Below are 13,746 nucleotides of genomic sequence, written 5' to 3' on the forward strand. Positions count from 1 at the left end.
GAGAGAAGCAGGCAGGGAGCCCGATGCGGGACTTGACCCCGGGTCCCCAGTATCATGCCCTGGGCCAAAGGCAGGTGCCAAACCGCTGAGCCACCCAGGTGTCCCCAAGCTGGCTTTTTCAAAGTGGGACAAGTGATATCATTTGCTGCTACTCACAAAAGAAGAAAATTTTCATTAGAATCAAGTAGTTAGGCTATCTAAACGGCTAACAGGTAATAAAATGGAATATGCAAAGAGTCTGAAAAAATCATACTGTGCTCAAGATTGGTTAAGATTCTATTTGTGCATAATGTTCAAATTTGAGCTTCATATTTTTAGAAAGACATGAATACTTTGGAAAAGATCCACAGGAAAAAAACCAAAAATGGTCAAAAGGTTTGAATACTTCCTCATCTTATAAGATGATTTACAGTGGCAAAAAAAAAAAGAACAAAAGATTAATTAGTAGCAGACTTCAAATGTGGGGAACAGATAGAAACCTACTGATTATCCATCTTCACTTACGACAGATCCACAGAAACTAGATTAAATTTCCTCATCTCTCAAGAGGAGCCAGACTGCATGATTATTAAGTTCACTATTAGTTCTAAAATTTTATGATGTCCTGGTTTTTGATAGGTACATTAGTTGAGAAAAGCTATTATCTCTATTTCTTTCCTTGTTTAAACATTCATAGCACAAATATTTAGACTAAAAATAATGAAATATTTCCTTATTGTGGAGGTATTAGGGAATCAAAATCTATGAAATGTCCATTTTCTTCCTACCTCATCCTCTCCTTTCTTTCCACCCCCCACCCCACTCATATTACATTAAAATAGTTGAGTTGCAGTCTAGCCTGAAGGCAGGAGAATGAGCAAGATGAATTCTTAAATTCCCTTTAGCCCGATGATGCTATGATTGAACTATTTCTCATATACCAAAGATAGAAGGTTATAAGTGTAATGCATCCCTTGCACCTAAGCCCTTTACTGGCCCCCTTCTCAAATGCTAAAGTGGGTAATTCTATCTCCATATTAACTTAATGGTGACCTACTGAGTAACTGATGAAGACTAAAGGCAAATTACAAAAAAATCTGTTTAACATATAAAGTTTAAGTATTAATTCTGTATTTTAGAACTCCAAATTATGTTGGCAGAAATAACATATCCCAAACAGAAAGGAACATTTTGTAACATGGAAGAGGTGAGAAAAAATAGAGATATAAACAGTTTTAAAATCATGTCTGTACTCTCATACTCTTATTTTCCACATATGGAAACTGAGGCATTGCCTTGTGGAAAACTTAACACTAAAATGGAAAAGAAGAATGTGATAAAGTAAGGAAATCCTAAAAATTCTACACAACTAGAAAAAAAAAACAAAATTTCTTAAATAGCATTTATGTTCTCTTAAAAAGCCTATTAAGTATATACTAATATTTTATTTTTTAAAGACTATTCATTTATTTGAGAGAGAGAGAGAGAGAGACAGATAGCGAGAGAGAGCACAAGCAGGTGGGAGAGAGAGAAGTAGGCTGAGCAGGAAGCCTGACACAGGGTTCAATCCCAGGATCATGACCTGAGATGAAGGCAGATGCTTAACCCACTGACGCACCCAAGCGCCCCTATACTAATACAGTATTATTGGAGATTATCAGAAAGCATTACCACTAAATTTGTATATATATTTTTTTACAAGAAGTAGTATTAGGTTTGAACCTAAATTTCTCTTTATCATTTTCAAGGTATAGAATGCTACGACTAACACTACCCAAAACTAGGGTTATTAAATTCCCCCATAAATTGCTCTGACATCCCCCAAAAGTGGTGTTAAAATGCGCAGAAGTGTCCATTTCAAAGCAAAGCTATCCCTCCATTCCTTCATAAAAGATTTAAGCTAAAGAAAAACAGAAAGAAAACCCAACAGCTGAAGACAACATCAGGCTATTTATGTCTTCTCCCAGTCCCCCAGACACCCTCACATGGGGGCTATAAACAGCTAACCAAAATATCTTTGAGGCTCTCATATCCACACCCACTGACACAAGTAGAGCTGAACCCACAGTGAAACTAGACTTCAGTTTCCTTTAGCAAGTATGTGCCTCTGATAGTAAACTGGAGTAAATGTAACAGTAATAAAACATTAAAAAAAAAAATAAGAATCATACCTTTTTCTCCAACAAATGGTAAAGACCATGTGAAGACATCCATAAAATTGGGCAACCAGTAAGGATGTGGAGAACAGTTAAATTGTCGAATATTCATCACATTATTTTCATACTTTAATACAGCAGCTGTAAGATAAGTTCGAATGTGAATGTAACAATTTGTCTTTAGCTCCAAAACTCTAACACATATAAAAGCAAAAAAAAAAAAAAAAAAAAAAAACTGTTTTAAAGGGGTGGGGAATCAAGGGGTGAACTGAATGAGGACTAGTAGAGGGAGACAGGAACTAATTTTTAGTAATAATGCATTTTTGTTTTTAACACACTTTTATGTAGAGCATAGTCAGATCGATATTTATTATTAATGAAATCTCCAGATTATTTCTAGAATGTTTTACTTTATAAATCAATGACGAACATGCACTAAATCCAAAATTGTGAAAACTCAATTTTTAGATATAACATAGAATGGCAATGAGCAATTTTCTAGGTTTAAAAGTTCATACAAGTTGGAGGAATTTAAAAGGATCTTTTTAGTTATGGGCAACCTAAAAAGTCTAGCTGATGGTAATAAAGCAAAAAACAAAAACAAAAGCAAAACAAAACCCAGAAAAAAAAATAGTTCTTTATGATTGAATGAATGTATTTATTTCATTTAACATGGGAATTCAAGTGAAACTAGTACAAAGAAATATCTCATTTCAATATTTTTTCAAAGAAAAAATTCCATTAAAAATACCAAAAAAGAAAGTATTTAACCAAATAATCCAAGGGTAACATACTCATCTCAATTACAAGTATCTTTCTGAAGTTTCAATATGTGAAAAGAAATAGTATCTTAAATTAACTACATAGATTTCAGCCACTGGTTGTATTATTTTATGGAATACTGGGTTAGATTCTAATCTAAGCTCTAGCACATACTAGCTTTGTAATGCTTGGTAAATCATTTAACTGACCTGTTTCTCATTTATAAAATAGGACTAATATGTCCACCTTGACTACCTCAGAAGTTTGTTTTACGATCAGAGAATGTATTTCACGTGAAAGTATTAAAAAAAAGTGTAAAATGCTTTGTAGACATTATAGTAATTAGATGGTTCCTTTTTTTTCTGTTTTAATGAAAAGCACAAAAATGCAGATATTAAATTCCAAGATTTGGGATTCTAGCTAATACATAGTCACAAGCAATATACTCTTTCCCTTATGAAATAAAAGTACTTTAAACTTAGCCTCAGAATTTAAGGAATGATACCAAGTTTTCAGCTTTATTTATTTTTTTTTTAAGTTTTCAGCTTTAAAACAAGAGAGAGAATCTAGAAAATTGCTTTACAGATGGAATGAAACATTACAAACATATCCATACCATGTAAACACTCAAATCATTAACACTAATGTACAGACTAACCATTGCTAAGAGACATTTGATTTTGACAAGACAGATTCAATGGTTTGAGTTTCTTTTCTGAATACTCAGAAAAGTGATCCCTTTACCCCGTAAATCAAACTAACAGAGGACAACCAATAAGACAATAATCAACTGAGCACTGAACACTAAGTCCTGTAACACTGACAAGGAGAGGTCATAGTTGAGGTATTAGAGCACTGGTAGAAAGTTAAATATAGCACTCTATTCTGTTCTTGAGAATGAAGTCAAAACTTAGATACATTTCTCCTTAAAAGTGAAGACACACATCATTAGGTGACTTCCTTAGAAATTTTGAAATTTGTAAACCAAACTAGAATTTAAAAGAATATTTTAGTACTGGCATAATCCTTAGAGGTTGCACTAACACTAACTTCTGAAGATGAACAACTCAGTCAATGGTATGGGTTTTTTGGTAATTAATACAGTATTAAGTTTTTTAACATATTCTGTATCAGGGATCCCTGGGTGGCGCAGCGGTTTGGTGCCTGCCTTTGGCCCAGGGCGCGATCCTGGAGACCTGGGATCGAATCCCACGTCAGGCTCCCGGTGCATGGAGCCTGCTTCTCCCTCTGCCTGTGTCTCTGCCTCTCTCTCTCTCTCTCTGTGTGACTATCATAAATTTAAAAAAAAAAAAAAAATTTAACATATTCTGTATCAAAGTTACCATATAGCATGCTACCATTTGATTTCAGGCAAATGTTTTAATCTTTTAACCATCATCTCCAATAATCAAAGAAACTGTTCTGTTTCTCTTTTGAACTTCATGACCCATATTTAGCAATGACCTCATTATCTCTCTAATACTTTTAAAAGTCTTTAACCTTCTGTTCTTTCCTCCTGGCACATCTGCTCCAGTGACCCTAGAAACTATGGCATAGTCAACTGAATTCCGGACATGTCAAGACAGAACAGGAGCTGGCTTCTTAATTTCCTCTTCTGAAAATGTGAACTACATAAACATACCCAAGCTCATCTTCAATTTCTTTGGCACACACTTAACTAGATTAAGATCCTTTGGTATTATCTGTCAATAAGCTATCTATGTTCAAAGTTAAATGAAATCAAATTATTATAGATAGATCAAATTTGGAAAGAAGAGGGAATGGAAACTAGTGGAATAGAAGGTAAAGAAAAAAGATGCTAAGAAAAAAAGGAAGAAAGAACAGTAAAAAGAAAAGAAAGGGAAGAATATATCCCTGAAAGGAGGCCAGAATGAATTAATCAAAGTTCAACTATAATCTTCAGAGTGCAATGATAAGACTGTGGAGGTAAAAGTAGGGAATAAGGAAGGAAAAGAGAATCTAGATCAGTGAACATTAAACAAGAAACATGATAAACTAAATTAACTATACAGTGCAAATACACAAAATGGTCAAAGCAGCAGCAGCAGCTTTATGCAACAAGAAAACATTCTCTTGATTATAAGGGGAAAGATTTAAGAAAGGGGAGTTTGAGAAAATCATGTTTGGTTTCTTGACTAAATTCAGAACATTCTTTTATAAGATAGCTTTTATGAGCAACAAGTTGTGGAATGGTCACATATTATTTAAGTTTCACATTTTGGATTTTTATTTCTTGTTCTCTCCCCTCCCTTATATCTTATACTTTTTTATAACAAGATTTGGATAGTTACAGTTTCAAACAATGCCTCTTTTCTATTATTTTCAAAAAAAATAAGTCAATTAAAAAGCTAAGTTGTTTAACAATTTTTTTATCAACAACATCTTACCTTTATTATTGTAGACATCTAAGTAATTAGGTGCCGAAAAAATTGTTATTAATGAAGGGAACCCTGTAGTTTGACTTTTTCTGTACATTCTATAGCTGTAAAACAAATAGCTTAATATGCATCGTAAAGCATCAATCATGAGTTACTAAGTTTGATTTGTACATAAGGTGTTAATTTGGGTCAGGGAAACAGAATTCTTACCCTGCATCTTGAGCTTCATGAGCTCTAATAATCGATAACAAATTATTGTTTTGCAAAAATTCACACACTGCTGGATAGCTGTGGGGGAAAAAAAGTAAATTAAGTAAAATAATGGTTTTCTATATGAAACATTTACTATTTTAACAACTAAAATGTGTTTAATCTTGGATATTTTTCCTTACTTATAAAAATAAGAACATCCTCGAACTGTATTGTGACTAAAATGTTCCTGTGATTTTTCATTTCCAAAATCTTCAGAAGGATCGGACCATAGCAAGTCACACATTGGTCCAAATGCAGGTGGCTCTTTGAATCTATCTAACTGTGAAAGAAAGAAAAGAAAGACACAAAGAACAGAAATAACTTGTCAAAAAGTGAGAATAGAATGGACACAGGAAAGTGGTACCAACTTTGAATACTGTCCATACTATATTGTTCTGAATGGTTAGAAGATATTTCCTTAAAATATCAGTATGTTAATTTTTACCATTACCTAATCTTGGCAGTGAAGAGAAGTTTGAAGCTTTTACTCTCTACCCAACAAAGTACTATAAATAGAAATCATCTCGGAACTACAATATATACTCACTCTCCTAATATCATCCAGTGTGTGTATTTCTGGTGAAAGTCCACCATGAACACAAAGAAATTGTTGATTTAAAAGTGCAGCAAGAGGCAGGCTATCAAAAGCTTCCATACACGCTTCATAGACTCTTTCTGAATATTTAATTTTACCTAGAAAAAAAGAAAAAAGAATTGATAATCACATTACTAGTTGATCATTTTGAAGATAGATAGATATAGATAGACAGACAGACAGACTAGTAAAACCAAGGCAAGAAAACTATAAGACACAGAAAACAACCAAATGGTGGCCATGGGTTGAAAGCAGGTATAGGGGTGATCATAAAAAAGGGAGCAAGAAGAAATTTATGGAATAATGAAACTTTTTTGTATCATGACTGTGGTAGGGGGCAGTTCTATGTATTTGTCAAAAGTCAGAACTAAACACTAAAAAGAGTGAATTTTACTGGATACAATTTTTTTAGAAGAGAAGTATCTTGCCTTATGAGAATCAATAAAATAGGCAGTATTACTGGTCTTATGAAGACAAAATATTTGCTGTCCCAACAATTTAATATGGATATGCAGATCATCATAAAATATTACTTAAATAAGTCAAATAGTCTCTAAAAATCTCTAAAACAGGGATGCCTGGGTGGCTCAGAGGTTGAGCATCTACCTTTGGCTCAGGGCGTGATCCTGGAGTCCCGGGATTGAGTCCCACAGCAGGCTCCCTGCATGGAGCCTGTGATCCCGGGATCGAGGATCAAGTCCCACATCTGGCTCCTTGCGTGGAGCCTGCTTCTCCCTCTGCCTGTCTTTGCCTCTCTTTCTGTGTGTCTCTTATAAATAAACAAAATCTTTGAGAAAAAAAAAATCTCTAAAACAGCTTAACTCTTTACCTTTATAGGCCAGGCAAGGCTAAATCAGAACTATACTTAAATAGTTTTAATACTTTATTTTATTCTAAGAGTCAGTGACTACTTTGTTGTTACAGGCAAGGCTACTACATCATCACAACAAAACTCAAGGTCCACCCAATAAAAAAAAAAGAAGATATCTTATTCATGTTGGAAGAACAAAGGGGTTCCTCTCATCTACAACAAATGCTTAAAATGGACAGTGAAGCATGAAGCCAAGAGACAAACTCCACTAAATCTGTCACTTACTTTTAAGGAGATTAACCTATACATCCCTTTGTTCCTTTATATCTTTAAAATTTCTGGCTATTTCATGTTTTTGCTGGAACTTTGGTGGGCGGTTTGTTTTATTAATTATCTAAGAAAAAAGAGCTTAGTTCCTTTTCCCCTTTTAAATATTGTAACATTCAAATATGAGAAAATATATATCCAGCAACCAGAGGTTCCAAATTGGTAGTACCTTGTTTTCCAGCATTGTAGTTTAATAAAATTTTAAACTGATTGCTTTTTGGTCAAGTATGCATTTTCCAAGTCTCAGCTTTTATTCATTTATTACCTTATTTTTTACTATTTTATTTTTTTTATTTTTATTATGTTATTATTCATAACCTATTCATTTAGATTACCCACCTGATCTTGAAGTTATAGGACTCTGTGCCTTCTGCCATTACTCACCCACTGTATTTTTCTCCTTTTATTGGAAGTCTCTAGTAATATGATCTTTACTGGATCATGTTTTGAATCTCCATAATTCTGAAATTACTTCTACTTTTAGAACTTAAGTCTAAACTTAATATAGTCATGAATATTAACTTAATAAGCACATAGTTAAAAGGTGTGAAAAAAGTCAAATACTGCTCTACATAATGTTGTTTCTGGCTTAGAAGCAACAATAGAAAGAAATAGGGTAAACACTGTAGGTTTAAGAATTTCAGTTCATTAATAGCATGTTTGAAACAATCTGCAATGATGACAGGATGAATAATTTAAGAATCTTCATGAGAGAGCTTCAATATTGGGGGACAAAAATCTCCAATGCAACAATAATTTTTTTTCCTTTTGGTTTTTATTCTTCCTGTTAGAAAAAAAATCACTTAAACATTAAAGTTATATACAAAACTCAAAACAATTTCTAAATACAGCTATAAAATCAAACTCAATAGGAAACAATGAAATGAAAACATCTGAATAAAACACCATTAAACACCAGAGAACTCTTGACAATAACACTCAAAGCTTTATATATTTGGACACAAAATCTGTTCTTACATGTTACACTGTAAAGTCTTAATACCCATTATCACTCCAAAAGAATACTGAGGAAATGAAAATATTTCTCGTGACAATACTCACATTCCTGCTTAAAGGTAAAATATTCAGTAAGGTGTCTGCATTCATGATTGCCTCTCAGAAGAAATAATGTGCTTGGGTACAGAATCTTCAGGACCCATAAATATAAGACACACTGCAAAAGAAAACATTTTAAGTGAATTTACCTTTTCTTTTGATTTAGCTAAGTTGTTTCATCTAACTCTATTGTCCTTACAATCTCTATTACTCTTTATTATCTTTTTGTCCTTTACTAAAATATAAGTTCCATGAAATCAGGGACTTTGTCATCTTATTCACCTCTCATCTTCTACCCCTAGAAAAGTACCTAGCAAATAGCAGCAGAGTAATAAATATTTGTTGAATGAGTCAATCTACTTAATTACTTTAGATTTACAGATTGTTTGTTATAAAGACAATTAGCATATTGGTATCCTTCTTAGGTATATCAATAAATAAAATAATGTCAAAATAATAGCATCTACAATTTATTACTTACAATGTATCAAGCACCATATATTTAGTACTCTTTATTTATTCCTCAAGCAACCCTATGAAGTATGTAATATTATCTCTATTTTACAAATGAGGAAACTGAAGCAGAGTTCAAGTTAACTTATCTGAAATCATAAAACTTTTAAGTAATGCAGATAGGATTCTGATCCTCTGATCTTAAGCATTATGCCACACTGACTTATGAAGGCCAATAGCCATCTTTTATGTTTATTTTGTTGGTATGTTTGTTGCTTTACATGAGGTAGGTGCTTATTACCCAAGTGATTCAAAGAAAGTATAATTTTTAAAAATTTTATTTATTTTTACCTTTTAAAAAAATCTTTTAATTTAAATTCAGTTAACTAATATATAATGTATTATTAGTTTCAAAAGAACTTTTTTTTTAGTTTTTTTTTAAAGTAAGCTCTGTACCCAATGTGGGGCTTGAACTCATGACTCCAAGATCAAGAGTCACATGCTCTACCAATTGAGCCAGCCAGATGCCCCTCAAAGAAAGTATAATTTCTTAAATAAGAAGAATTTTTAAACAAACAGTTTAGCAGATGCTTTTCTCTAAATAGATTTATATTATTTATATATATGTGTGTGTATATATATATTTTTAGATTTTATTTTAAGCAATCTCTACACCGAACATGGGGCTCAAAGTTACAACTCCAAGATCAAGAATTATATGCTCTACCGAATGAGCCAGCCAGGTACCCCTCTAAACAGATTTAACATAAGAAACTCACATTTTACTTACTTGGTTTAAAAAAAAAGAAAATCAGGGCACCTCAGTGGCTCAGTCAGTTAGGTGTCCAACTCCTGATTTCAGCTCAAGTCATGATTTCAGGGTCATGGGATGGAGCTCAACTTGAGCTCCAAGCCCAGCACAGAGTCTGCTTGGGATTCTCTGTGTCCCTCTGCCTCTGTCCCTCCCCCTGCTCATGCTTATTTTCTCTCTCTAGAATACAATGTGGTTATTAAAAATGCTATAAAGAAATAAAATCTTTGTTAAAAAAAAAAAGGAAAGACATTTCATATGAAATTTCATATGGAAATTAGCTTGGTTTACTGAATTTTATACAAAAAGAAAACAAACTTTATTTTTAACAAGTTAAGGTACATTAAAATGTAACTATTCACACCTTCATCTTATTCACAAGGAAAAAAAAGAAATTAAGCCAGGGAAATACTTATTAAATTCTACCTGTCTTTTTTTCTTATTGTGATTCTTAATTATTTTCCTTTTCTAACAATAAATCTATTAAGAGTCAACCACAAAACACTCTAATACAAGGACATACACACCAATATGTTTAGTTACCAATAAGCTTCCTAAAATTGTTCATTTTGTTGTTTTTGTCAAAGCCCTCTATCTTTTTCTGTTAAGAAAGACCATCTTCTAGTTTCCTTGAAGCTTTGAGGGAAGTTTGAGATGGGTGATGACAAAACTACAAATAAAGGAAGAACAACTCAGAGGTAAAATTCCTTAGGGAATTTAGGTCCACAGAGCCCTGAACTCCTTTCCCCACGAAGAATCCTAGCATAGCTAAGAAAGGAGGTTAAAAATACTGGAGAAGGGGATATAAACAACAGGAACCAGCATGGACATTCACCAGATAAAGATTCAATTGTCTACTGGGAGAAGTGGTTAAGAGTATAGGCTGATGTGTCTAGACGGCTCTGCTCTGATTTCAGCTCAGGTCATGATCTCAGGGTCCTGGTCAGTGCAGAGTTTGCTGGAGATTCTCTCTCTCCCTCTCCTTCTGCCCCTCCCCCTGCTATGTCTCTCTAAAAAGAAAAATAGGCGTGAGTGGCTCAGTGGTTGAGCATTTGCCTCCAGCTCAAGGCGTAGTCCTGGGATCCAGTCCCGCATCAGGCTCCCCTGGAAGAGTCTGCTTCTCCCTCTGCCTCTGCCTCTCTCTGTGTCTCTCATGAATAAATAAATAAAATCTTAAAAAAAAAAAAAAAGAGTACAGGCTTAGAATAAGACTGGCTGTACTGCTTTCTAACAATGTGTCCTTGGGGAAGTTTTTAACCTTTCCAAGCCTCAGGTTCCTCATCTATAAAACGGATAAAATAACAGTACTTACCTCATAATGTTGTGAGGATTTAATTAATCAATGTGTGTTAAGTGCTTAGGATACACTTGGAACATAAAAAATGCTCAACACAACTATCTATTAGTAGAGCTTTTATCTAGCAATTTTACCTCTAAGAATCTACCCCAGAAATAATTTAGCAAGTATGCAAAAATATATAAATAACCTAACTCACTGAAGCATCATTTGTAATGGCAAAAAATTAAGAACACCTTGAGTTTCTATACTTTATTATTAATAAAGAATCCATTAAATTAACTGTGGTTTGTTTATTCAATAGAATACAATGTGGCTATTCAAAATGCTATAAATTTATATATACTGACCTGGAAAGACATCACAGTATAGGGATATATGAAAAAAGCAAGTTACAGAACAACATTATAATATGGCCACATTTTCATTTTAAAAAAAGAAGAGAGAGATGCATATATTAGAAAATGCAAATTGTTCCATATTTACCTTATTTATATAATTAGAAAAATAAAAGGAGCAAAAAGAACCACGTACTGTTAAGTAATGATCAACAGGTCATTTTAATGCCTCTTAAGTTTTTTAAAAAGAAATGAATACTTCCACAATACACAAAAGACTTGGGTCTTAATAGCTATAGAAGGTGGAATAGAAGCACTAGGGTTTAAGCAATAAAAATATTATAGTATGTTTTATTTAATCAGAGAAAATTCAATTAATCTTTTTTCACATGGGGTAATGCCTGTAGGGGCAAGAAGAGAGATAAATAGCACTAGCTCCTTAGGGCCACTAGATAACAGGACAATAAAGAACCTTCAGTTTGCATATAATTTCCACTGGGAAATATGGCAATTACAATTGCATAAACAAAGTAATACAAAGAAAATAGAATAGTTTGAAAAGCAGAAGAGAATAAGCAGTAATTTTACCTAAAAACTTCAGAATAGCAGAGGTATTAAAAAGAACCCAATATAGGTATTTTAAGGAACTTATTTTACTAAGAATTAATGGAAATCATCTATGGTAACACTTAAAAGCAAATTAAATGACAGTATATGATTATTACCTCTATACTAAAATAACCTCTGTCCACATAATCACCAAGAAAAAGGTATCGTGTATTAGCAGGTGATCCTCCTACTTCAAAAAGTTTCATCAGATCAAAAAATTGGCCATGGATGTCACCACACACTGAAACAAGAAGATTATTAGATATGAAAAAAAACTCTGAAATAACAAATTTTACTTAAGTTCTAATTTCTTTTACATAAGAGATAATGTAAATTCTATCAAGAAAGGTCTCAGAAGAAAGTCAGAGTCAATGAAGAGTACTAACAGGGATGATGTATACCCAGGTGTTCGTGTGCTCAAAATCTAGAACGAGATGTAACAAAAATAATGAAATTGGTAGTCAGTGACAAAATTTTCACCTAAAATTTATAAACTTCCTCTTTAGGAAGCCACACATCGGGTTTAGGATTACAAAATTATAATGGTGGCAGTGAAATCTCCATCCTAAGGCAATGCTTTCTATTGACTGCTATGCTAACATTGAGGTATTTGCCCCTACTAATTGATAGCAAAGTAAGTAAGAATTTGTTGAATGAAATTGAATTATGGCCAACACAACTGATGAAACCTTCACAAAAGTATATTAGACCAATTTCTATACTCAGGTTACTTAGGAGCATGTTTATTCACTGAAAACAGGCAAAAAAAAAAAAACAAAAAAAAAAAAATAGAAAAAATAATTTGGAAATTCAAGATAATGTCCTTGCAAGATTAATTGAATATACCACAGATTGAAGGGTAAACAGCCTTATATGTAGACAACTAAATAATGGTATAATCTTAAAAAATAATATCCAAAACATAAACCAGTGTACCTGTAATTGGAGCCTCTACTTCTATCATGGTTTTCTCTCTCCGAAGGATGGCAGCACCCTCATTGATAATTCTAAGTGCAATTTCTTCATCTACCCGACCTTCTTTTACTAAGTGGTTCTTCAGAACATCAACCCTGGGTATCCCATCCATATCAAATACTTCTTCAGATGTCAAGCGATGTGTTGGGGGAAAAGGTACAGCTGCAATTTTTTTTAATTAATAAAAAATAGATCATTATTAATATATTAACATAAAAACTAATCAGTGGATCTAGGTAAATAAAAGTAAAACCTGAAAAGCTGGAGTTTTTATTTCTTCCTCATTTATTGGATAGAGGTGTTAATATTTTTAAGGGTTTTTCAAAAAATAATCAAATTATATTTTAATTAATCTACATATAACCACATGTTCTTTGTTGAGAATTATTAGAGAAATGAACTTCCTCAAAAATTAAAAGCTCTTTCAGGGTAACTAGTTTTCTTTAAGCCATAACACTTTTTGGCAGAACTCTCAAATCATATTATATAGATACTCTTTATCTTAAATGAAGTACAATAAATGTAAACTTATTACCACATAACCATGAATAGAAAGAAATCCAAAATATGAGTTGAACTACCACATTTCTAAGAAAGTTAAAAGTGATGTTTTCTGGCCAACTTAAAAAGAAACTTTTAGGGACATAGATAAAACAAATATTATACAATTTAAATTAATTTAAATGCACATATATATTTAAAACAGCATGAATAAATCATGATAATTTTGAAATACTGCTTTTTCTCCTACCTCCATGTTTCACAAAACACTTTCGTTCAAAATCTTTATGCTCATCTTTGGCATCACTGTATTCCTTATCATTGGAGTCATTTTTGAGTCATCTAACACTCTTTTCAAAGGCCAATCATTTTCATTTCCATTTAAATTTTTGATATAGCACTTTTTGAATACACATAAAATGCTA

General features: G+C 32.7%; 1 protein-coding gene across 7 annotated transcripts in view; it reads right to left on the reverse strand.

The window, feature by feature from the left end:
* Window positions 1-13,746, reverse strand: part of PPP3CB (protein phosphatase 3 catalytic subunit beta) — a 52,231-nt gene that overhangs the window by 26,126 nt on the left and 12,359 nt on the right. For all 7 annotated transcript variants that reach the window (XM_038534364.1, XM_038534363.1, XM_038534360.1 and 4 more), the window contains exons 2-9: window positions 12,782-12,982; window positions 11,962-12,086; window positions 8,344-8,455; window positions 6,096-6,241; window positions 5,689-5,828; window positions 5,507-5,584; window positions 5,306-5,400; window positions 2,151-2,276 (exon numbers count right to left, since the gene is read on the reverse strand). In XM_038534364.1, coding sequence (XP_038390292.1) covers window positions 2,151-2,276; window positions 5,306-5,400; window positions 5,507-5,584; window positions 5,689-5,828; window positions 6,096-6,241; window positions 8,344-8,455; window positions 11,962-12,086; window positions 12,782-12,982 — 1,023 coding nt within the window. The remainder of the gene's footprint in view (window positions 1-2,150; window positions 2,277-5,305; window positions 5,401-5,506; window positions 5,585-5,688; window positions 5,829-6,095; window positions 6,242-8,343; window positions 8,456-11,961; window positions 12,087-12,781; window positions 12,983-13,746) is intronic.

This window comes from Canis lupus, chromosome 4 (genome assembly GCF_011100685.1).
Source record: "Canis lupus familiaris isolate Mischka breed German Shepherd chromosome 4, alternate assembly UU_Cfam_GSD_1.0, whole genome shotgun sequence".
NCBI lineage: Eukaryota > Metazoa > Chordata > Mammalia > Carnivora > Canidae > Canis > Canis lupus.